We start from the raw sequence: 26425 nt of genomic DNA on the forward strand, positions 1-26425 counted from the left end.
AGCAGCTTGAACTTCTTCCTTCATCACCATAGGCTCTTGCTCAAATGTTATTTCATTAAATTCTTCTGTATCTGCCAATTCCTTTCTGCTGCTGCAATTGGCAGCCCCTTCTAGACAATTGCATATAAGGCATGGCTTGGCTCAGGTGCATTTTAGTCCTCAAAGTAACAGTAATTCTCATTAACACTTTAAAGAGATCTTTTGCAGAAAATTTACAAATTTTAATATGTAATTTAGCTTCTTGACTGTGATTTTCCTGAGCATTGATTGTGAATACAATCAAAGTAGAATGAAATCTTAATATCTTCACCTTTTCTCCAGGTCCTCTTCTTAATCCAACGTGAATTTCTGGCAGTACCTTGTTGATCTTTGCTGCAACTGGTTTTAGATATCCTTGAGTAAAGTTTTACTTTCATGTAATAGTAATGATATTGTCAAATAATCTATCATCATGGATTATTTTCTCCACATATAGATTGAAGCCCAACATCAACAAAACAAAGATTCTCACCACTGGGCTGCTTGGCCATATCATGATAGATGTTACAGAGATTGAGATTGGTAACAGCTTTAGTTTGCTTGGCTCCACAGCAGCCAGAAAATAAAAAGATTAATTGCATTGGGAAAGTCTGCTGTCAGAGACCTCTCCAAAGTACTGAAGAGCAACAATGTCAGTCTGGAGACTAAGGTGCGCCTGATCCAGGCCATGATCTTTGCAATTACTTCTATGCATTGGAAAGCTGGACAATGGCTAGGGATGATAGAAGGAGAATTGATGCATTTAAGCTGTGGTGCTGCAGAAGAGTACTGAATATCCCATGGACTGCTAGGAGAACAAACAAGTTCATCCTAGAGAGGGTGAAACCAGGCTGCTCCTTGTAGGCAAAGGTTCTGAAGCTTCATCTGACATACTTTGGACATTTTGCAAGGAGAGACCAGTCCTTGGAGAGAGACATCATGCTTGGATGGGAAAGCACAGGAGAGGAAGACCCTTGATGAGATGGATTGATTCAGTGACTGGGGTAATGGGGTTACGTGTGTCAGAAACAATAAGATTGGCACAGAATCGAGCAGGGCTTAGGGCTGTTGTACATAAGGTCAGTATGAGTCGCAGGCAACTCAATGGCACATAACAACAACAGCAACAACAACAATGCTTAGTGTTGTTAAAGAATAAAATCCTGACACTCTCTTCTCCTGATTTTAAACCATGGGCTATTCCCTTGTCCAATAACTGCTTCTTGGGTTATGCACATGTTTCACATGAGCACAATGTAATGCTCCGGAACTCCCATTGTTAGCAATGTTAACCATAATTTGATCTATTCCACAGAGTTCAGTCCCTTTGTATAGTTAGTAAAATAAATAAACATCTCTATGAGGGACATCATGCTTGGATGGTCAGAGGGTTGGAGAAAGAGAAGGAGAGCACTGATGAGATGCATTGATACAGTGACTGGAGAAGATATATCAGGGACAATTAAGTTGGCACAGGATAGAGCAGGCTTCAGGGATATTGTACATAGGGTTGCTATAAGCCTCAGGCAACTGGATAGCACATAACAACAACAAGCCTTGGTTTTCAGCCAATATCCATCTGACCTCAGAAATCATAGTCCTCATTCCACATCTTCCTCTGATTTTGGCATGAAGTTCTGGCATTCCCCTGTTACTGTAGCATTGCAACTGTTTCTGAATTATCTGGAGCAAAATTTTGTTTGCCTATAATATTAATAATATTGTCCATTAAATTCCAGATTCTTTTGGATCACCTTTCTTTATAATGGACAGAAATGGGAATAATTTCTGGTCACTTTCTTCTTAATTTATTTGCATAGATGATAGTTGAACACTTCCAGGCTTGCTTCCATATATTAAAACATCATTGATATTGCCAATTCCTGAAGCCTCATTTCTTGCCAATTCCTTCCATGCTTCTTGGATTTCTTCCTTCAGTCTTTCAGTTCTTGATCAGATTGTACTTCCTGAAACAGTTAAATATCAACCAATTCTTTGTAGAACAGTGACTTTGAATTGTTTCTATTTTCTTTTGATGCTTCCTGCATCATTTAATTTTTTTAATTTTAATAATTTTAGTTAACATTTACAGAGATTTTGAATTTCCATTCATTCATTGTTGTACTTTTCTCCCTGCCCTGCCCTCCCGCCCCCCACCAGTTCGCTCCTCTCTTTGAAAAGTAGAAGAAAAATTATTTCTTTGGTATACAATCCCCCCGCACCCCTCCCACCACCCCAAGTACACTCCACTATGCAACCTTAATTGTGGACGCTTGTGATAACTAGAATACCTTAACATTTATTGCTTTTAAATTATTCTCTCCCTCATCTGTTTCAATGAAGTATACACAATTTATCCAGTTTTTCTCAGTCTTACCCCAACCCTGATATCAGTCCCCTTTTACAGCAGTGGCACCATGCAGTGTTTGTCCTTTTGTGACTGAGATATTTGACTCAGCATAATGTCCTCCAGAGTCACCCATTTTGAGTAATATTGCTTGAGTTCTTTGTTTTTCAATGCAGCGTAGTATTCCATTGTGTGACTATACCACAGCTTCTCTATCGTTTGTTGATGTGCACCTGGGTTGTTTCCAACTCCTTGTTATTGTGAACAAAGCCTCAATAAACATGGGTGTGCATATATCTGCTTGGATGTCAGTTATGGTCTCTTTGGGGTATATTCCCAGTAGTGGAACTGCTGAGTCAAATGGTATCTCTGTTTGCAACTTTTTGAGAAAGCTCCACACCACCTTCCACAGTGGTTGCCATTTTACACTCCCACCAACAGTGAATAAGGGTTTCAGTTTCTCCACAACCTCGCCAGCATTTGTTGCTTGCTGTTCTGTTAAATTTTGCTATTCTGACTGGTGTGAGATGATATCTCACAGTTGTTTTGATTTGCATCTCTCTTAGAGCTAGGGATTTTGAACATTTCTTCATGTGTTTGTTGGCCATCTGAACGTCTTCTTTGATGAAGTGTCTCTTCATATCCTGTGCCCATTTTTCAATTGGACTATTTGCCTTTATCTTGTTGTGGTGCTCAAGTATTTTATCAATTCTAGATATAAGTCCCTTATCTGACATGTCATTCCCAAAATACTTTTTCCCAGTCTGTGGCTTCCCTTTTTACCCTGTTGGAGAAGGTTTTGGATGTGCATAGGGATTTGATTCTTAGATGATCCCATTCATCTATTTTATCTTCTCCTGGTTGTAGACATTTAATTTTTTGAGAGATAGTATTAATTACCTCAAATTCTCAAAAACCTTTTCTCTTTCCAGTTGTGTTCCATTTACTTCTTGGTAAGGAGTGGAGACAGAATTGTTTTCCCTAATCTTTTGATAGTTGCTTCAAGCTTCCTTGGCTCATGGCCTCTTTATAGTCAAACAGAACAAAACCTTGCCTGGTTTTGCATCATCTCCACAATCACTAGTGTGTTTGTGACCATAATTGTAGCTGTCAAATCAGTTCATCTCATTGAGGATTTCTCAATAACTCCACATAAAGTTAACACAAATTTGATGACATTAAGAATATAAGAAAGCCTATTAATTCAGGAAGTCCTTAATTCACAATCAGCCTCTCAGTTGAGGAGCAGGCTGAGCCTTCCATGTATGATGCTTTGAGGTGACTTATGTCTGAGAATGAATCCATTAGAAGGTGCTGTCTGTGAGGTCAGCCCTGATCACTGGCAGAGCTCACCTGGCATTTGTCTGCACTCTCTTTGCCCCGTAGCAAATTAATTACTCTTTAGCCTCGCTCCTCTAATTAGCCTTCTTTTTACTTTTTTATGTGGCATCCATCCACTCCATCAAGGCCCTGCTTTCCAGGAAGGGAACACCACAGCATTTTGCATTTTTGAGCACACTCCTGGGGAGTAGGTAGCAAGCATATTGAAGGAAAGCTGTGTTTGGCATGTGGAGAACTTTCTGACCTAGCTGCTTTCCATTTCTTTTCCCTGAGTAATTTAAACTAGGTCACATTTTAAATTTTATTTCCCAAGCACCTAGTTATAAATAAAACCCATTCTTAGCTTCTGGTCAATCTTATAATTTTTCCCCCACTACTTAGAGCTTATACTGGGGGGAAACCCCATTTTATTAAGAATAATGAAAGAACAATCCTAACTGTCTGAATGTTGAGCAAATAATTCATGAAGCTGGTCTCTATTGAAGAAGAGTGTGGCATCAGGATCAGAGGAAAACACATCAACAACCTTCATTATGCAGATGACACAACTTTGCTTGCTGAAAGTGAGGAGGACTTGAAACATTTGCTGCAAAAGATCAAGGAATACAGCTTTCAATATGGGTTATAGCTCACATTAAGAAAACAAGAGTCTTCACTTCTAGGCCAATAAGCAACATCATGACAGATAGAGAAAGGATTGAAGTTGTTGATTATTTCATCTTGTTTGAATCGACAGTCAATAGTCTAGGTACCAGAGTCAGGAGATCTGGTGATATATTGCATTGAGCTAGTCTGCTGTCAGATATCTTTCCAAAATACTGAAGAGCAGTGATGTCAATTGGAAGACTAAGGTGCACTTGATTCTGGTCATGATCTTTTCCACCACTTTCTACTCATCTGAGAGCTGGACCATAAGGATGAGAACATATGTATAAGGATGAAGAATTGATGCCTTTGAGCTGTGGTACTGGAGAAGAGTACTGAATATCCCATGTCAAATTTTCCAAAGAACAAACAGATATGTCTTGATAAAAGTGTAACCAGAGTGTCCCTTGGAAGCAAAGATGGTTAAACTTTGTCTCTTATACCTTGGGTACATTGCTAGGGAAAACTATTCCTTGGAAAGGGACATTATGCTTTAAAAAGTGGAGGATAATGAAAAGAGAGGAAAACCCCCAACAAAATGGATTAACACAGTGACTGCAGCAACGAGCTCAAGTGTATTAGAGATGAAGAGGATGGCACAGGATAGGACAAGGTTCAGGTCTGTTGTTCATAGGGTCACTGTAATTTATGCTTGATGGCACTGAACCACAGAAATAGGTTTATCAATTAATAAAGCCAATTATTACTTGTTTCTTACTTCATCAATTCTGCTAAAGGGGAGCAGTAGTTCAGTGGTAGAATCCTCCCCTTCCATGTGGAAGACTTAAATTCCCAGCCAATGTGCCATCAGCATTCACCACCTATCTGTCAGTATAGAGTAGCAAGCTGCTATGGTTCTGAACATATTTAAGCACAGCTTTCAAACTAAGATCAGGAAAAAAGGCCTAGCAAACTACCAAAAATCAGTCTGTGGAAACCCTGTGGATTGCAACAATCTAATCTACAGGTGCTCATGAAGATAGTGCAGGACCAGCAAGTGTGCATGGAGGAGTCACACATCAGAGGCGGACTTAATCAATGGCAACTGGCAAAAGCAGTCCTCTGCCATTCATAGAGAATGAATGAACCAGGTGTGCAATAAGAGCCCACTGATGGTGATTTCATATTACTTTCACTCCTATTCTCAACATTCTGCATATAATCCTCATTTCAGAATCAGTTCTTGGAAGCTCATCTGGCTGCATGTGGTGTAGTCAAATTTTTCTGTTTTCTTATTTCAGTGTGTAAAGTGGAAGCAAGAAGAGGAAATTATGTTGAATCTAGTCTTCCCACTCATTGTTACCTCTAATTTTATCTAGATCAGAAATGACAAGTATGTTTCTCTTGAATTCAACCCTCCCTGCTTGGAGTTCTCAGGCCGGGCACTGTGTTGAAGGTTTTGACTCTTTCTAGGCTCAGGGGTGTAAGATCTATAATTAATTAATGATGTCTGCAGAGATGGAAGTAGGTGGAATGGTTGTTCACAAATGTTCCATCCCTGGCCTGTAGTTTAGCATGTGTCTCCTGAGGAAATGATGTCTTCCCGGTCTTCCCAAAACTTTAAAAAAGCCAGCAAGTTATCCCACTGGTTCATATTGGTGTAGTCACTGATTTGAATCTTAGGTGCTCTGGATTCTACCGTCTTTACTCAAGATTTTCTTCGACAGCCAGCATCTGTAGCAACTCTTTAGATATCCTTCTCCTTAAGCATCATGAGGATAAGAACTCTAAAAATTATTATCCCAAGAGTTTTCACATCTGTACTTCAAATGCTGAGATGTTTTTTTATATTAGGTTAGTTTGCAATTAAAGTAAAACTTGACACTTTCCCAGGAGGAAAATAAAAGAAGCCCAATCTAAAAACTGTTCTTCCATATTTTTTATAAATTACCATTGAGAATCTATCAATAATTCCATCACCTAAGAATCCCTGAATATCAAGAATGTAAGAGAAATAACCTCTGAATCAATACAACATTGATAAGCATAGCACTAGAAAGAAATTCATAATGATAAGTATAGTTCCTGTCCTTGAAAGTCGTACTGTATCCTTTAAAAATGAAACATGCACAGAAGGAAAGTAAATTATTGTGGAAACAAATAGAAATGTGACAACAAATGAGAACTGATAGATCAGGGTGTGATGATTGATTGGGATAGAGTAATATGATTAGATTTCAAAAGCTTCATGGGATGGGGGATCACTCGAGTTGGGATCTACTCTTGGAAGCCTTGTCTTTGTCATTTGGAGTTGTTGAGTAATGTGCAACTCTTAGCAATTCCCAAGGACATGGTGGAGCAGCCCCCTAGCCTTCTCTCCGCTGTACTTCTTAAAGGAACAAATCAATAGATCTTTCTTCTGTGGAGACACTGGGTAGATTGGAACCATCACTCTTTCTGTTAACAGCTTGGTGATTAACCCATACACTAGTAGGGCTCCTTAATAAGCTCTAAGACGGCAAGTTGGGGCCAAACCAGTGAAAACTATAGGTAATCTCATACCTGAGAACTCCTATGAGTTGTCAGTCTTCTCCCCATCCAAGTATGTGAGAGGGTCCCAGCTGAAATATTCATTCGTGGAGATTTCATATCTCTAGTCTGTACTCTTCTTTCCTATGAGGAGTTAGCTACGTGTAATCATACCATGGATCTTCACCCACAATACCACCAACCAGATAAGAAATCAATGTCATGTATTTGAGAGCCCAGCTTTGGACTAGATCCAGCCTGGTATCTGCCTTCTAGAGTGATTGTAATGAGTTAATAATGAAGTGCCCACGACATACTCTATCTACACTGTGCTTGACTCATAACAGTTGTTGCGGAGCTGTTCCAACTCCTGGCAATCCCATGAGTGTCAGAGTAGAACTGTGCTCTACAGGATTTTCAGTGGTGGGATTTTGGAAGTAGGTTTCCAGGCCTTTCTTTTGAGGTGCTTCTGAGTAGACTTGAAGCTCCAAACTGTTGGTTAGCAGCAAAGCATGTTAACTATTTACACCGCTCAGGGACATGGCACGCATTCAGCTGGTAGTTGGTGCAAATGTTCTTAGTAGTAGATTTACTATGGCTGTGATTGTTGGTGCTGATATCATATATTTGTAGAGGCTCATGCCTCTGTGGCCAAAGTCCCCAGCCAGCTAGTGGCACAGACAGAACACCAGGCAGATTCTGCTTCCTTAGCCCGACACAGCCCTTCAGATGCTGGCTCTCATGACCTGGTGCTCTCTCTTTGGTCTCCGCAGCCGCCTGCCCTGTTCTGTGCAGTGGGAACGGACAATATTCTAAAGGGACATGCCAGTGCTACAGTGGCTGGAAGGGTGCGGAGTGTGACGTGCCTCTGAATCAGTGCATCGATCCTACCTGTGGGGGCCATGGCTCTTGCATTGACGGGAACTGCGTCTGCTCTGCTGGCTACAAAGGCGAACACTGTGAGGAAGGTAAGCATCTTGGGGCTTGCTGGGGAGAACCCCAAACCAAATACATTGCCATCAAGTCTGCCCCAACCCACAGTAACCTTGTGCGGGAAGAACAGAGCGGCCCACCAGGCTTCAAGGCTGTGGAGACAGACCGCGAGGCTTCAAGGCTATAGGGGCAGACCACCAGGCTTCAAGGCTACAGGGGCAGACCACCAGGCTTCAAGGCTACAGGGGCAGACCACCAGGCTTCAAGGCTACAGGGGCAGACCACCAGGCTTCAAGGTTATAGGGGCAGACCACCAGGCTTCAAGGTTATAGGGGCAGACCACCAGGCTTTAAGACTATAGGGGCAGAACACCAGGCTTCAAGGCTATAGGGGCACATTGACCCATCTTTCTCATATAGAGCGGATGGTAGGTTCAACTTGCCCACCTTACAATTATCAGCCAGGCACTTTAATTAATGCAGTCGTGGTTTTATGCTGTTGAGTCAGAACCAACTCGTAGCTGGCCCTCCAGAGAGTGTTCAGAGGCAGTAAGTCACATGAGGAGAGAGTGCCTATCTTTTTTCCCAAGGAGCAGCTGGTGGATTCAAACTGTGTGCCTTTGCGTTGGCAGCACAACTCCTTACCCACTAGGCCACCAGAGATCTTTTTAACCAATGCAGGAGGCATTTATCTGCAAATCCTGGCCTTTGCTAATGAGCCTAATCCTGGGTCCTCATTTTGCCCAGAAAGCTTTTGCAGTTGCAGAGATCTTCACATCTCTCGACTCTGAGGACTTTTTATGTTATGGAGCAGAGGACTATAGGGATGGGCCAGTGCAATGTTTGGTTTTAACTCTCATTTTTAGAAAGAACTCCTTTTCCTTATTTTTCTCTTTAAATCACTTTCTCTGCCTTTCAATCTTCTCATGTCCTCTTCTCCATTTCCTTCTCCTTCCTTTCTCTCTCAGTGTTTTTTTTCCTCTGCATTGGGAATTGTTAAAACTAACTAGGGAAATTGTTGTTGCTGTTGCTATTATGTACCTTAAAGTTGGAGCCGACTCATAGCAAGTTTTCAGAGTTTTAAAAGGAGTTCTCTGGTGACCTAGGGTTGAATCCACCAATTTGTCCAGAGGGAGAAATGAACAATCTCCTTCTGTGCAATTTAATGCCTCTGAAAATCTGCTGGAGGGTCAGCTATGGGGTCGATTCTGAATCATAACAACAACAACAAATCACACATGAGATTTCCCATCTCTCTGGCTGCTTTGAACCTTGTGCCTTCGTGTTTGAAGTGCAGCCCCTGATCACTAGGCCACTGGAGCTCCCTAGTTAGAGAAATAGATACATGACTACCCAATCGGTCTATTTTTTCCATGTTGCTTTATACTTTTCCTGTTAATCTAAGGCCAATATCACTTACTTATTCATCGCCATCAGGTGGGATCTGACTCATAGCTGACCTTCTGCTGGGAATGAGGCTATCAGTTACATGGAGATGATTGCCCATCTTTCTCCCTCAGGGACACTGGTAGATTCCAGCAACCAGAGAGGTGCAACCTTGGTGTTAGCAGTGCAGCCTCCTGTGGCTCACACCCATTCCCTGAGAACTGTGTGTTGTTTAGGTCTTCTGTAGAGTCAGAACTCGCTCATAGCTGACTCTCCAGCAAGTATTCAGGGGCTATAAATTGCAGGAAAGGAAACCTTCCATCTTTCTCCCACAGAGCATCTGGTGGATCCAAACTACAGGCTTTTGGATTGGCAGCATAACTCCCTACCAATGAGGTCATTAGATTTCTCTGGAAATAATTTAGCAAGAATCTGTCACAATAGAGAAGTAGTCAGGCTCGAAAGGTTCTAAGTATTCATGGCACTTAGCGGCATGGCACCATGTGGGGCAAACTATTCCTGGATGCCTGCACAGAATCAGAGGGGAGTGGTGGGGTGCAGAGGGCTGGAAGTACCCAGGAGCTCACGGCAGAAGCTCACAGTGGTTCAGTCACAGGGGACCAGTGTTTACTCCACCTGTACACAGGGCTGCCGTGAGTCAGGGCTCAACTGGACTGCAGTAAACACCACACAAGTAAGTGGGCTCAATTACACGTAAGCAAAGTCAGGAAACAGAACAGACTGAGTCCAACCTGACTAAGTACAGCAGAGACTGGCTTGACAATTAAAAGAAAGTGATGTAAGGAGTGGGTGAAGGAGTCAGAGAGGAAGAACATCTCTCTGGGAGTGCTCCTAAACCAGCTCTAACTAGTCCTGGTCACTCTGGTTAGTTCTTTCAGAAGAGCCATTTTTAGCAAGGTCTTGGAACCGAGCTATGGTATCCACAGGGCAAGGAAAACTCAGCAAAGCATGTGTCAACCTTTCCTTTCTATATGTGCCCTTAAAGAAGATAGTCTCTGGTTATTCATTATAGCTTCTCATCACACAAATAATCAACCAAAACTAGTGGAAAGGCAAGACCCTCAGCCCCCTCAGCCTGTTGCCTCCTTGCTAACTTTGGAATTGGCTCCATCCCTGCCCTATATCCAATCTGAGCTCCTGCCACCATTCCCATCCCCCAATGAGATACCTCCATGTGACACAAACTGGCCGGCTCCACTATGTTCACAGAAGAGAAGGAATCAGCAACTAAGGAAAGAGGGAAGCCTACTTTCTGCACTGTTAGAGACAGCTCAAGGTGACTGCCCAGAATGCCCACATGCGAGAGAGCCTCTAAGAAGCCCTCCACTGGCAGTCTTTCTCAACTTCTTACCACTAACCTGATACAGGCTGAGTCTCTCATTCTGATGAGATGGGGCCTCCAGTTCTACACCGCACATTAAATATTAAAAGAAAGAACCTCCCTTCTGTAGTCTAAGCAGACTCATAGTGAACTTCTTCTAGCATGTTTCCCAGGCTGTAAATATTTATGGGAGGAGATTGCCCATCTCTCTCCCATGGAACAGCTACTGGATTCAAACCACTGGCCTTTTACTTAGCAGTCCAACATATACTACACTACGCATTGCCAGGTTTCCTCAGCTGGTACTTTTTGGGGGGCGATTTTCTGGTGGTGTGGTCCATAGTGACGTACACTGCTAACCCAAAAGTGATGCGCCTCTACCAATGTGAATCCACCAATGCTCTGAGAGAGAAAGACCGGCAATCTACTCCCTTGAGTTTATAGCCTCTCAAAATCCTCTAGAGGGTCAATTTCAAGTCATTTCCCATTGGACACCAGTGAGGGTTTTTTTGTTTCCCAGTCTACTGCCATATGAACCTCCTGGGTTCCGTACAAAATAAGTGATCTCTCCAGCCTTCAACACAGGGAAAAATAGAAGCTTATTCGTAGACATGCAGAGATACACTTTCATTGTGAGTACTATTATTTCATAGTTTTTAGGTGAAATAGACCATTAACATACTTGCTGCTAACAAAAAGTTTAGAAGTTCTGGTCCAGACAAGTGCACAGCATACATGTATTGTATTGTATTGTATTGTATTGTATTGTATTGTATTGTATTGTATTGTATTGTATTGTATTGTACTGTATTGCAGTCTAGTCTAGTCTAGTCTAGTCTAGTCTAGTCCTAGATACAATAAATAAAATGTAGTCCTGGCAAGCTTTATCTAAAGCATCCTCCACTGAGGAGCACAGTTCAAGGCTGGCACACATGAGTCAGAAGCTACTTGCCGGTAACTGGTTACAGTTTTTTAGGACTATTATGACAAAGAGTCAGCATCCATGATATTATTGGACTAAGATTTTTCAATACATCAGTGGTAATGCTCTTTAATGGGGCCCAGAAGTCTGACCCCCAGATCGTCACTTGCACAATTCTCTCTCTCTCTTTTTCCTCCATTATAAAAGGTAGCCTCCCTCTGCCTGCATCATAAAACCAAATTGAGAGTTTGGATGGAGGAAATACTGATTTAATAACCCTGCTCGAAAGGTTAAGGTCCTTAAAGATAAATGGATTGCAGGAGGCAAAGCTGCTTTCGCTGAAAACATGGGAGAGGCCAGTAAGATGACAAGAAAGGTTAAAACGACCTTTTGCATACATCATTGGGCAGGAGGAAAGTGCTGGAGCAATGACATTGCCAGTCTTAGAATTTTTCCCTCCAGTAAAGATTGTGCACATCAGTATGAGTGGAATTTCAAGTGATTCCTCCACACTTTTACTATCACTATCAGTCTCATTTAAATTTTCAGAATGAATTAACCATAAAAAAAAAAAAAACAACCACAACCAAGTATACCACGTGGATCATTATGAAAGGATGAAATCTCTCCTCTATTGATTTCTGCTACCCAAAAAGAATGAACCAAGGTGATTCATAGGCTGTTTTCAAAATAGGAAATGGAACCAGAAAGTCTGGGATCAGCAGTTTTCCTTCCATTTAGCTTTTTTATTTCTGATATTCATCATAGTCATAATGTTCAAACAATTTACCTGAAACAGCCATGGCAACGAAATCAATAGTTGCCATCCTACATTTTTGCTGCATAAACATTGTTGTACTATTAACAAATTTGCACAAGAAAATGAAAGGACATATTTGCAACATTTCATTCAGTGCTGTCTGGGGGAGTGAGAAGGTGATGAGAGAGGAATTGACATATTAGTTTAAGTCAGCCATGTTTTCATGTCAGTTTCATGGTTGAGTCATTTTTCAATGACATTTAACTTCATAAATGTAATTCATGGTTCTTCAGGGGTTTATGGTACATATTGTTTGTAAAACTCCTTGACCTCCTTTTTCATCCTTAGGGATAGAAATTGCATTCACAACCCTTTTTTGTCAAACCTACAGAGGGCTCAAGACTAAATGAGTTCTAATGATTTCAGCTGCCAGGGGGCTAGTGTTTCAAGGCACAGGGTACTTAGCTAGTAAAGGCCACTGTCCCCCTTTTAAATATAACACCATTTCTATTTATAAAGCTTCGTAAAATGCCACAGTCCCTCCGCCCGCTAAAGACTCTGAGGGAGTGGCTAAAAGACCGTCTTATGAAATTAGAACCAAATTTAAAATTCATAGGTAAACTCCCTCTCTTAAAGTCTGAATTTTGTTATTCCATCAGCTGCAGTAATTATATGGCACTGAGGGCATGTTTACTGGTTTAACTGACCAGGAAAGAGGTAGCTCATATTTCTAGATACGATAAATGGTCCTTTGGATGACATTCTAGTACTGAGCTAATAAATCTCAGTGGATTTTTCTGCTTTCCTCATACTTTGATTCAGAATACCAAAGTGAGAGCTAATTTATCTGGGGGAGGGGGGAATATAATTTTTCTCTTTCTTTGGTATAATTCTTTTCATTATTTCATCTTTTCAGGGGAAAAATTATGATCTGTGTTTTTGAAAGTTCTTCACCATTGGCACCTCGCCAAACCTTTTAAATGGCTAATTATAGATTAAGAACAAATTTTGAGGCATGTAACCCACATGATATTTTTGTACATGTTTTGATTTTGCTATATTAGTAATGGGGACAGGGTATAAAACTGGAGCTTCAGGATTTTCTTTTCTTGGCAAAATATGAACATGATTGGTTCAGAATGACTGTGTTCATATTTTGCAGATCTGAAATTGCACAGCATTCTTTCCAAAAGTAAAGGAGCTGTTAGCACCGTGTCCCTTTCTTGTCAATTGTTCCCATGGAAGTGTGCTCCTCTAACGGCAATTGCTTAGAGCGAAGTTGAAGTCTGTCACTCATTCTCATACCAAATGCCTCATGGTGTGAGGCGTGAGATACAGAATGCTTTACACAGTGTCTTTGTAGTATGTAGTATGTCTTCTCTGCATTTGAACCTATTTTATAGCCATATATACTTCACCACTCTGAAGAGAACAAAGTTAACGGTATCAAAAAGGGTTTATTTCATCAGAAGTTATATTCCCCAAGACAATGCATTTAATTTTACAGTAACCAGAACGTCATCACACACATCCCAAGTGGTAATTGCTGTTATTTCATGCCATGGAATTGCTTCCAGCCTATGGGGACCCCGTGTACAACAACAGAACAAACCAATCCGATGTCATCCTCGTTGATCACGTGCACTCACTGCTGCAGCCACTGTGTGACTCCGTGTCGTTGAAGTTCTTCCCCTTTTTTTGCTGATCTTCTAATTTACCAAGTATAAATGTCCTTATTCAGAGACTTCCCCCTAATGAGAATATACCCAGAATGTTGATAGTTATAGAGAGGCTTCCGGCCTTTGTTCACAGGATCGCTACAAGTCGTGCTCAACTCAAAGGCAATCAACAACAATATGTAAAGTGAAATCACATGCTAATGTTATTGTTGTTGTTGTTGTTCTTGTTGTTATGTGCTGTCAATTACCTGTGACCCATAGCGACCCTATGTTCAGCAGCTCTGAACCCTTCCCTGTCCTGAGCCAGTCTCACTGACTCTGACACACCAACCCCCATTTCCCCAGTCACTGTATCAATCCATCTCATCTGGGGTCTCTCTTGTGCTGTCCCTCCACCCTAATAAACCATTTCCATTTTTTCCTATCTCAGAGTGTGTTCCTGAGGGTTTTTTAAAAATCATTTTTAATCATTGGCAATTTTTAATTTATCTTAATAAATTCTGGTGGGTTTTTTTCTGAGAATATCCAAATAAGAGTCTTGGAAATATTTGTTAATACTGAAAATTCCAATTTTGGCCTCTGAGAGAGGATTCTCTTTGGAAGCTTCATGAAATTACAATTTTGTAATTTCTGATAAATTCAAATTCCTCCAATACAATAATATCCCCCAAACTAGTGTTTGTGGTCTGGATAATCTAATCTAAATAATATCACATTGCATCAGAATCAAGATAGCACTAGTTTTTAAAATGGTATGTACCATAAAAGAAAAATTACATTTGACGTGTGGAGTGTGATAGGGTACGTGGTAAAAAATTGGCTACTCTGGGAAGCCACCACTTCTGCATGGTGGAGAATGACATAAGGATCTAAGTTTTACATGCTTCAACCCTAGCATTTAGCGTAGAGGAGAAAATGGAATTTCCTATAAGAACTCTAACAACAAGATGGCATTCACACACACGGGGAACTGAATTACAGCCAACTGTGTCATCCTAAAAGCTCAAGAAAAGAAATGTAAAGTGGTTTCAGGCCCACTGTGCCTCACTCTGCAGGTGATGGAAGAAGCCAGGGCTTCTCAGATGTTTTAATCTAAATGTATCTTAATCCATCAAATATGGTGATGAGTCCTCCACAAATCCAATCTACCAAGCAATAGCCAAACACCCTGTAGGAGCACAATTCAAACCCCATGATTTACAGGGTTCTCTTCTTCAAATGACATGGAAATTCCTAATTTCCAAGGAATGCTTAATGAAGATAGGGTTTCTCTAACTCTGAACTAGATGGATGGCCAGGACTTGAGGTCCCATTCTTATGGAAAAATTCCTGTCTTGAAAAACCAACCTGTTACATCTCACTCTTCTCCTCCTTTTGAATGGATTCTGAAGAAATAATCTTCGTGGAAAACCTGGGTCAATAGCTGCTAATGAAAATATTGACAATTCCAGTCCATTCAAAGCTGCCTTGGGAGAAGGCACTAACCTAGTTTCTGCCTACTTCAGGAAACCCATGAAAATATCATGGAGCACCGTTCAGTTCTGTCATGCATGGGGTCACCATGTGTTGGAATCAATGTGATCACAACCACTTATAATCTTCCTGTCACCTACTGGGTAAATAGGTCCACTTTGATTGTTAAGATGGTCAATTAGATCATAAAACAGAGAGAAGCATAATGAATGACCCTTAACCTATCCAGTTGGCTGGGTGAAGTTCATTTTCATGACCAAATAGACTAGCCCATTCAGTCCACTCATGATTACCTACTGGATTACTTCTATGTCCAACTCTACTTCTTCCATCCAGCACACCAACTCCTTCAGTCGGGGTGTGCTCAGAGGGTAGAAACGAATTTTAGCCTTAACCTTAAATAAGTTCTAGTTTTGAAGGTGGCTCAGGAGTTTGTTTTTAATCTCTTGTTGCCTTCTGAAGTCAAACACTGATGAAGTAGAGTGAGCCACCACTTTGTTCTCCTCGTAAGAGAGAATTGGTTTTGGTGATATGAGTAGAGACATCGCAGGTGCTTATGTGCCAGCTTCTTAAAATCTCAGATGCAGTTTAATCAAGGTACTAATATTTCTAATTTGCTACCTACCATCCAGTCAATTTTGATTCATTGTGACCCAGGTGACAAGAATAGTATGCCACATTTCTCTTATTATTATTACTGTTAGGTACCATGGGGTCCTGTGTGACTCATAACAACAGATCTCATATACAATAGATCTGAGCCCTGTCCTATCCTGTGCCAGCTTCTCACAGACCCCAGTGTGTGAAATGTGTCTGGCATTAGACACCAGTGTGTCACATGCCCGATGGTAATCTAGAAGTCATCAAATGCTCGACTGCTAACTGAAAGGGCAATGATTTGAAACTCTAGCTGCCCAGTAGCAAGAATGGACAGTCTTTTTTGGTACACTTCAGCCTTGGAAAAAATCCTGTGGAACAATTCGTCTCCAGTCTATTGTTTTAACATGTTGTTATGTACAGTCAAGTCAGAATTGACCCAGCTGACCCTCCAGGGTGAGTTTTCAGAGGCAGTGTCCATCTTTCTCCCCCAGAGCATCTGATGGCTTTGAAGCACATGCCTTTGGGACAAGCAGTGCAATTCCTTACCACTTAGCCACCAAAGCTCCCTCTCCAGCCTCTAGGGCTGCTGGCGACAATGGATTTTTAAGTTAACCTTTATGGGAACAGGTCCCGAGGTCTTTCTCCTGCAAAATTATAAAAGTTGAATGACACACTTCTGTATCTGATGCTTCCTAATTTTGCTTGGAAAATTTCTACTTGCATTCTTTTCAAATTTGAGATTTCATATTTTGACAAATAAGATTTTACTCTTTTCAGGTGCTCTTCAAGGGACCATATATGTTTGCCTCACCTGGACGCTCTTTTCACTTGCCTGTGGATAGGAATTATCAAACCACGCGTCTGTTCAGCAGTAAACTCCTGCCCTATAAGTGACCCGCCCGTTCATTTCCCCCTTTGTGTCTTCCAGTTGATTGCTTGGATCCGACTTGCTCCAGCCACGGGGTCTGTGTGAATGGAGAATGCCTCTGTAGCCCTGGCTGGGGTGGTCTCAACTGTGAACTGGCCAGGGTCCAGTGCCCAGACCAGTGCAGTGGGCATGGCACCTACCTCCCAGACACAGGCCTCTGCAGCTGTGATCCCAATTGGATGGGTCCCGACTGCTCCGTTGGTAAGTCAAGATGTCTTCTTCTCACTTTTTCAAACACTTATGCCCTGTGTTCCTTTCATAAGCCCAGGTGGATGGATCTCTCTGCTTCACACTAGGTTGGAATGATGGGACTTTTTGTCTATTGCATAGTACTTTCTTCTCAGTCATGGAGAGTAGGATCTTTGAGGGGGAAAAAAACCAAAACAGATGTTCTTGGGCTCATCAGTTCCATCACTACAACTGGTTGAGTGGCTGGGAGTTATGCTTCCATTCGCATTGTAGGTATTCTTATGTAAACTCCCTAAAGGTACCAGAAAACAAAACAAAACAATTCAGTCCCAGACAAAATGGGGAAGAACGTCCTATAAAACAGAAAAGAGGCTCCCTTAGGGTGCTGCAAGACCATGTTATAAAGCTCCACAATACTCCAGGGACAGGAAAATAATCAAATTGCACTGTACACTTTATTTTCCTAAAATTAAGAGTGTGTTTCTTTCCTCCCGAGTGCCCTTAAAATGGAACAGTTCAGCAGTTCAAACCAGCCTCAACCTTCCCCAGCCCAGTTCCAGTCTCACTGACAAGTGCTGATCCGGGCATGCCATCGTCATTCCGCCCCCTTCCTCTGGGTAGCGAGACAGCTGTCAGATTGCCATGGCAATCAGGAAGGGAGTAGATGTAACGCTTTGCCTACAATGGGAAAGAAATGAATATTTCATTCCGAAAAAAAGGAAAGGAAAAAAAAGAGGCAGTTCACATGGGCTATTTTGTGATGTCTCCTCAGCCCACATGATTCCGGCTTCAACTCTGAGCTGGTGGTCCAGGCAAGGCTCTGAAAAAGGAGGGGGTAGTCCTAGATCTACGTCCCAGTTGTGCTGTGCTGCGTGACTTTGCACGAGTCACCGACCCTCCCGGTCTGGACCCCTTTCCCTGGCATGAGAAGCCATGCCTCCCTCCTCAGACTGTTGTAAGCATGAGTGTCTGGCACGTGCTTGTCCTCGAGTGAGAGGTCTGGAACACCAGAGAGTGAATATCTGTCTGTCTGTCTCCTCCCCAACCCACAAAAGATTTTGAGCTCCTTTGAGAAAGAGGCTGTGTAAATGCAGCACAGAGGTAGCAGCCATCATCAGGGCTACCCAGGTGCCAATGTGGGGGGTGGGCAGGTCTGTGATCATCATGAATAGAGAGCTGTGAACCCCACAGCTGCTCTTTGCTCAGTTCAGATCCTCACAGGGCAAAAACCCCCAGCTGGCCAGACAGTTACAATTGACGAAGCATCATTTGGGGTGGGATCTTCCTGGCTAGCTCTACCAAACCGGATGGCAACCATCTGACCTCCTCCTGGGATGTCTCAAGCCCTGGTCACCTCACACTCTCTGATTATTCAAAATACCTGGTGGATTTGTTAAGCAAATCACTAAGCCCCACCAACAGGGTTCCTAAATATTGGTCCAACTGGGGGAAAAGGAGCTTGTGTTCTGACAAGTTCTCTCATGATACTGGTGCTACTGGTCCTGAGACCACACTTTGAGAGCCACTGCTGTAGAAAAAATATTGATGATGATGATGATGATGATGATGAAGAAGAATTCATACCCAGTCAGCAGAAAGAGAGAGACAAGCGTCCACCGAGGTCGTGGCTGCTGGGCCGTGGGGCCTGCTTCAAGGGTCCAGGCCCTGAGTGTGGTCTGGCCTGGCGTGGAGAATTTCTCCACTGTGGTGTTGAGCTGTAATCATTGTTTTTCTTCCAGAAGTGTGCTCAGTAGACTGTGGCACTCATGGCGTCTGCATCGGGGGAGCCTGCCGCTGTGAAGAGGGCTGGACAGGCGCAGCGTGTGACCAGCGTGTGTGCCACCCCCGCTGCATTGAGCACGGGACCTGTAAAGATGGGAAATGTGAATGCCGAGAGGGCTGGAATGGTGAACACTGCACCATTGGTAGGCAAACGGCAGGCACCGAAACAGGCACATATTGCTTTATTTTCATAAATCGTAGATCGATAGTGATGGTCGTGCATTGCCACCGACTGCTCCTTCAGGGACACAGCGCTTTCCCACATTCCTGCTGCCTCTCCAAATCCCCCCAGGGACAGGAAAGGGAAAAGCGAGATCGCAGGTCATTTCCAAAAAGCTTTCCTCAATTTCCAGAATTCCAGGTTGGGAGCAAAGGGACCTGATCAGATTTTTTAGAACTATCTAAGGAGCTGATCTTGGGAAGAGAGAAATGCACACGCATGGGAAATAGTCAGGACCTGCAGGTTTCAAACAGCCCAGTTTACTGTGCATTGCAAATCTCCCCTTCTCAAAGATACCCCCAGTCGGCTGGATTAGGAGACCCCTGCTTCCTGGCAGCCATAGGAATGCATTCATAGGAATACATTCATTTCATACCAGCTTAGATGCAGGCAGGACGCCTGGGTGTCCTTGGGTGGCCATGTTCCACTGTGACGGTCTCGGGCATCATCTGACTGTCCCCAGCTTTCTCCCTCTCATTATCCCCATCTCCACCAACTGGTTTCTCCTCTGGTATGGTATTCATTCTCTGTGAATGGTCATGCCAGCTTTTCCACCACCACATCAACTTCTTGACCAAGGACATTGTTTAATACCATCTTCTTTGTTGAAGAAGCCATAGTTTTGACCTTTGTTTCTATTTTGGTTGGTTTATCATCATTACTGTGGTTTGAAGTAAAATTATCCTGTCCAGAACTCGATGTACCAAATCAGCCCTGGAATTGCAGAGGTGGGCATCCATCCTCTTTGGATTTGCATGTCTCCCAGACAGATTGGATTATAAGATAGTTATTTTGTACATTAACGCATTGGACACATCCGGTTTTGGTTGTTGCTTATGTGCCCTCACCAAAATATGTTTTGTGCCAAACTGGCTAACCCAGTTACTTACAAAGAAACTCCCAGTAAAGTTTCAAATCTAAAACTGTCCTGTCTTGCTGAACTTGCCTTTGATTCCAGTTATCAAGTAAGGAGCTCTAACCTCTGTCCAAGCCCAAAGTCCCCAGTACAGAGTGGTCACCTGGAGGAAATAAAAACATTGAAATAGAAGATTGCTCAGGGCAGAGCAAGAGATGGGGAGAAGCAGGGTTAGGAGACCTCATCAGGGGCTAGCCTGAGAGGTCAGACTCAGTTTCCCATGCTGTTCATTTTGATGGTAAGCAGAAATAAAGTCAGCTGTGTTAGATCCGCAAGCTCCATCTGATTGGGCATCGAGGCGCAGTGTGCAAATTAGGGCCATGACCATGGCACTGGGACCCTGCCGGGACAGTCAGTGGCAGTGAATTGTTTCTGCAATCTCTCAATGACACTCCAGATCCTTGCTCCCCACCCCTTGCCCCTGCAGCTGCTTTCATCTTCGGTTCCCTGCAGAGTCTGAGGGATAATTCAGGAGCCTTTCCAGGGAGAGATGTGCACAGCCCAAAACCAAGAGAGCTCGAGATTCTTAACAATAGCTTCAACTCCTCAGGGGTATTCCCTGTGATGTACATGCTCAGTGGATTTAAATAGGGACTCCACAACCCTGAGGCCACCCCAAAACAGGCTCTCACCAATCAGCAACCTTTAGACAGATCATCACTTCACACAATCCAGCCCCACCTCCCCTTTGCTCTCTCTCTTCCCTGCACCTGCCAGGGGGCAAGGGCTCCCACCATGAAACCCGCTGGCTCTCTCCCACCTACAACCTGTCTCCATTCTGGAAATAGCTCCAAGAGGGCAGCCCAGATGGCTTGGAGCAGGGGTCGGCAAACTACAGCCAGCAGGTCAATTCTGGCTGGCTGCCTGCTTTTGTTCAACCCACGAGCTAAGAATAGTTCTCACATTTCTAAGGGTTGGAAGAAAAATCTTTTGTGACACATGAAAAGTATATGAATTTCCATTTTTGTTTTCATTTGCCAAGTGTGACTCAAACACAACCACACCCATTCATTGACATGTTATCTCTACATTGCATGGCCCACAAAGCCATCTGATCTTGGACAGAATTTTGCTGTCCCCTGGTTGAGAGCTTCACTAGTCTTAATGGAGAGAGAAGAGAGAGGACACAGGCAACCACTTTCATTAGAAAAAGGACAGTAAATGTGTCATGAGTGGCTCCAGTGAAAGGCTCGAAACTATAGCATTGAAGACAAGAGAATACAATAGTTGAGTCATAGTTTCTAAGTCCTTTGAAAACTAAATGAGAGACCCAAATTTGGGTCTCAGTAGAGAAATGTAAGAATATGGCCAACAAGAGAGCACAGGCAGTGTCTAGCTCAAGCTACCCCTTTGGGTAAGTTGAATTGGAAAAGTGTTTCTCCCATCTGAAGTGTTCGGTTCAAATTTCACACTTCCACGAGCTGGCACACACACGCTTTGAGAGACATAAAGTACAGATTCATATACCAACCAAAGCTCCGCAAATAGAGGAGGTGATGGGCCAGGAAAGTCTCTTATTCAGAGCTCTGGCCTCCTTTATGAGTCTGCGCTATGGAAGTGATAAAGAACATTATCACCAAAGTGAGAAATTAGGGCTCTGTGGTTTTACTAGGGTCTGTGCCAGCTCCTTCCAGTTCTGTTCATGGAGATTTTCTCAAAAACAGCCACTGTACATTGCTATTCAGAAACTAGAGAGATGTTCATACACGCATAATTGCTTCTTTTGCTTTTCAACCTCTGGCCCCAGAGCTGTTTCGTGGAGTTTTCAGTCTTTTCTTTTGAGCAGACGCTCCTGTCAATTCATTTTAAGTAAATGCCACAATTTACAAGCACCGAATTGGTCCTCCTCCTTGGGGAGACTGACAGTCAGGAAGGGAAAAGGAGGCTCTTCGGGACTTTCCCAGCAGAGCTTCAAATGCCGTATTGTGAAAATAGAAAATAAATAACAGTGAAATGGCACCTTGTCGGTAAACAATGCATGGGGAGTCTTGGGATAAGACAGAGAAGCGGGTGGTTAGTGTTGGGTGCTTGAGTTGTCTGTGGAATGTTTTCCAAAGGTCATAGTGAGGTGGTTTTCCCGGGGTCATTGCAAATAGTGAACCCAACAATTCCCATCAATACCGTGGATTGCATTTATTTTGCTGAAGGAAGCAAAAAGAGAGATAGAAGGACATAAAAAAGGATAAAGATAAAAGCACAGATTTCTAAATCACAGGCAAAGATCTGACCATGTTTGGTCATAAAAGCATCTCTGTCATTTCCAACCAAAGTATTTATACTTAGAAATACAGTGCTTATTATTAAAGAGTCAGGTATAAGCTATGACATTGCAGAGTGAGCTTTTAAAGCTAACAGATCAGCCTGAATTCTATCAAGCAATGATTCCTGTGTTACTTCCCCCTCACAAGTAATATACAACGTATGACCGAGCAGCGACAGAATTTCATAGCTAAGAAATATACCTTATGCCCAGATCAACCACAATGCTTGTCTATCTTTGGACTACATTAGCATTATATGGGTAGACTGCAGTGTCCTTTTAAGAATAATTAGAATATAACTGTGTAATTAGAAGCATTTCATTATTTAAACACAATGCTAACATGAGTTACTGCTCCTATCAACCGCCACCGCCATAGCCATGGTAATTTAACCTCAGAAGGTCACCTAATGGGACACATCAGGACATGAAGGAACTATATCACTTTTATTAGGTCAAAATCTCTATGGACTCTGGTAAACCCCAATCACATGCCTTACACTCTAAAGAGATGGAGTCGATTTCAGTATGTTTTGTGAGCAGACAATCGGGCAAAATATAAGAAGAAATCACCTTCACTTTGTCAGAGAATGCACAGAGAGAAGCTAGGTGTTGACTGGCCATTGTTGGGATTCTTTCCTCAATGTGGGCTGCTCATTTCCTTTATGTGGGGCCAACCACTAACTCTCAGTTTCTAAGGGCAAAGTTAGAGGTTCAAGTCCACCCAGAGGTGCCTCTGAGAAAAGGCTAGGTGACCCGCTCCTCGAGGAAGGCCATGCCAGCCATTGAAAACCCCATGGAGGACAGTTCTGCTTCAATATGGGGTCACTACGGGACTCCAGTGCCACTGATAGGCTTCCCACACACTGAGTAATCCAAACTAAGACACCCACAGGCTAACTCCCCACAAAGCGGGTGTTCCCCCACTCTGCGTGAGCTGTGCAGTAGCTAAGCAATGCCTGTGATGGTTATTCCAACCTGTTTCTTCTGTCTGTGTGATCCCGACCTCCCAACTGTGTTCCTGAGTTGCAAGGACCTGATAGCAAAGACCACATGGGGCTTTAGTGGCCTGCCTGTGTGTCACAAGTCATAACAGTTTTCTTTTCCCACAATTGCACTGGGACCCTCCTATTTTTCCTCTTTAATTGGATGGGGAAAGAAATCGGTTCTTGGAATGTTAATAAGGAAAATGAATCTTTACCCAAGGTAGAACCAGCCGTGCGACAATCTGATATGCTGATGAAGTGATTGTAATCAGAAGCAGACAGGGTCACAGTCCAGGAGGGAGAGCGCTCAGGGGCTGTTGGGAACAGGCTGGGAAGAAAGTGACTATAAAAATTAACCAGCTTCAGACTGGGTACAGCTGCTCCGGCATCTCATTCCAGTCTCATTCACAGTCATGGAAACTTGTCGCTGCTATTGTCCTTGAACGTTGGAGCTTTTGTGTCTTTACAATGAGATCAAGTTGAGATGGAATTAGCCACTGTGGAGCCATTCTTACCACTAGGGTCTGTGAAAGCAGCTAATTCTCTGATAGGTTAATTAATCTATTTCTCTAGCGACTCTTGTTGTATCCTATCCTAGGAACTTCATCTTTTTTGAAGTGAAAACCTGAAGTGACAGCCTTTCATTGGTAAGGATTATGGGTAACTTTTTAGCAGAGTACAGTAGGTGTTAACACTGTTGATTTCCTTTTCTTCTCTCTCACACACCTTTAGTCAAAATAGGAGCCCTCCCCTTGCAGAGCAGAATCTTCACATGCCTCTGACTTGCCAATCCATGCCCAAATTCTCCTCAAATCCAGAACAAAGATGAGGAGGTAGAAGTTAGTGGACACATTTTCACTGCACTGCAAATAGTAACATGAAGGTAAAGAACAATTCTGTAAGTAGTGAGCTCACATCACTTACTTACTTTTATGTACTCAATGTTAAAGAGAAGCTTCCATTGCCTGTTGGACAAGAGGCAATAGGGACACAGATGTCCCTTTTAACTTTGTTTTACCCATCCTATGGTTTTGCTGGACATAGTTTTTGTGTTGCTTCCTGTGTAATTTATTAACATCATTCATATAATTTTAAAAAACTTACTCAAATTCATCATCAGATAAGAACTGACTCATAGCTGACCCAGCAGGTTTCTGAGGCTGTAAATTGCACAGGAGGAAATTGTCCATTTTTCTCCCAAGGACCTGCTTGTGGATTTTAATCACCAGAGAGACATCATCTTTGGGTTAGTGGCAAAATTCCCTACAGACTACACCATGAGAGCTCCCATTGTTGTTGTTGTTGTTGCTGTTGTTGTTATGTGCCATCGAGTCGCTTGCGACTCCTATCAACCCTGTGTGCAACAGCTCTAAACCCTGCTTTATCCTGGGCCAAACTTAATTGTCTCTGGCACACTTAACCCTATTACCCCAGTCGGTGAGTCAGTCTATCTCATCAAGGGTCTTCCTCTCCTGCACTGTCCCTCCACCTTCCCAAGCATGACGTCATTCTCCAAGGACTTATCCCTCCTTGCAACATGTCCAAAGTATGTCAGGTGAAGCTTCAGAATCCTTGCCTCCAAGGAGCAGCCTGGTTCGACCCTCTCCAGAACAAACCTGTTTGTTCTCCTAGTAGTCCATGGTGTATTGAATACTCTTCTCCAGCACCACAGCTCAAAGACATCAATTCTCTTTCTGTCATCCCTAGTCATTGCATAGCAAGTATTAGCAAAGACCATGGCCTGGATCAGGTGAACCTTAGTTTCCAGACTGACATTGTTGCTCTTCAATACTCTGGAGAAGTCTCTAACAGAAGACTTTCTCAATGTAATTCATCTTTTAATTTCCTGGCTGAGCTCCCTTAGCTCCCATCAAGAGAGAGAAAGAGGAGTGTTTGGTGTTTTAGTTCTATGAGGACAGTGACAAGGGACCTTCTTGGTACTCTCTTTTTAATATTTCCAAGCAACTGATTGTTGCCCAGGGTGACAGGGTCAGACCTCACAAGTGAAAAGCTTGACATGAGGTGTAAATGACTTCACAAGAGCCAAGAACTCAAAGCTGTTTGAGACTCTTATAATAGAAATTAATAGGTGAGCATTTGCATAAGGAAGGTTCTACACTCAGAAAGAAAGGAAAGCATGTAAAAGTAAGAACTGTTAAAAAAAAAAAAAAAGAAACTGTGCTGCTTTAGTCAACAATGAAGGGCTCTGACAACCTAGTTTGTAGTTCAAGTTGCACTGCCAACCCAAAAGACATGCCTCTCTGGTGATTCGCATCTACCAGCGACTCCTAGGGCGAGAGATGGGCAATCTTCTCTTGTGTGACAGCCTCCAAAAAACTGGCTGGAGGGTCAACTCTGAGTTGGTTCTCACTCGACAGCAATGAGTGTGAGTACAGTGAGCACTCTGCCATCTGAACTTTCACAAAGAATCAAACTCTTTCTAAGTCTACAATGCTTTCATTGTCATTAGATGTCATCAAGGCACCTCCAAGTCATAGAAACTCCATGTACCATAGATCAAAACCTTGTTCAACGCTGTGCCATCTTCACAATCTCCAATCTACAGTGCTAAGCCCATTGTTGCAGTCACTCTGTCAGTCTGTCCCACGGAGGGTCTTCTTTCCTTATCCTGACCCTCTTCACCTTTGCAGGTTTGATGTCCTTCTCCCGAGACCGGCTCCTTCTGATAACAGGGGCCCAAGTATGTGAGACAAAACTTCACAATCTTTGCTTCTAAGGATCCTAAACTATGCACAGGGAAAGACAGAGTTCAGGAGAGACATGTGTTCTACACTTGTCTCTGTGCCCCTTGGCTAGCCATCCAAATTTCTTAACCTCAGTGTCTTCAAAGAGCAAAATTGTTTTCAATAGTGTCCATACAATTGTTTTCCAGGAGTGGGGTTGGACAGAGAGAAAAGTGCAACAATGAATGAATGGAAATCCAAAGTCTCTGTAAATTTTCATTAAAATTAATTTAAAAAATTAAAAAATAATAATAATTGTTTTCCAGAATATAGTACACAAACATGAGATTATTTCCTTGGCGGGCAAAGATGTTTTACTGAATAGTTTTCTCCCTTATCTGTTGCAATGCAGTATACATTATTGAACCCATCTTTCTCAGTCTCCTCCAACCCTGATGTCAGTCCTGTTTTACAACAGTGGCACCATGCAGTATTTGTCCTTTTGTGCTGAGATACTTCACTCAGCATAATGTCCTCCAGGGTCAC

The 26425-nt window shown here is 42.7% G+C and overlaps 1 protein-coding gene across 2 annotated transcripts in view; it reads left to right on the top strand.

Moving 5' to 3' along the window:
• Positions 1-26425, top strand: part of TENM2 (teneurin transmembrane protein 2) — a 1365940-nt gene that overhangs the window by 1147080 nt on the left and 192435 nt on the right. Inside the window, exons 10-12 of one of the 2 annotated variants that reach the window (XM_006884325.1) lie at positions 7594-7788; positions 16843-17043; positions 18771-18983. In XM_006884325.1, coding sequence (XP_006884387.1) covers positions 7594-7788; positions 16843-17043; positions 18771-18983 — 609 coding nt within the window. The remainder of the gene's footprint in view (positions 1-7593; positions 7789-16842; positions 17044-18770; positions 18984-26425) is intronic. The other variant, XM_006884326.1, reaches the window with a different exon arrangement.

The sequence above is a fragment of the Elephantulus edwardii genome, unplaced genomic scaffold (assembly GCF_000299155.1).
Source record: "Elephantulus edwardii isolate Elephantulus edwardi_28Jun2011 unplaced genomic scaffold, EleEdw1.0 scaffold00033, whole genome shotgun sequence".
Lineage (NCBI taxonomy): Eukaryota > Metazoa > Chordata > Mammalia > Macroscelidea > Macroscelididae > Elephantulus > Elephantulus edwardii.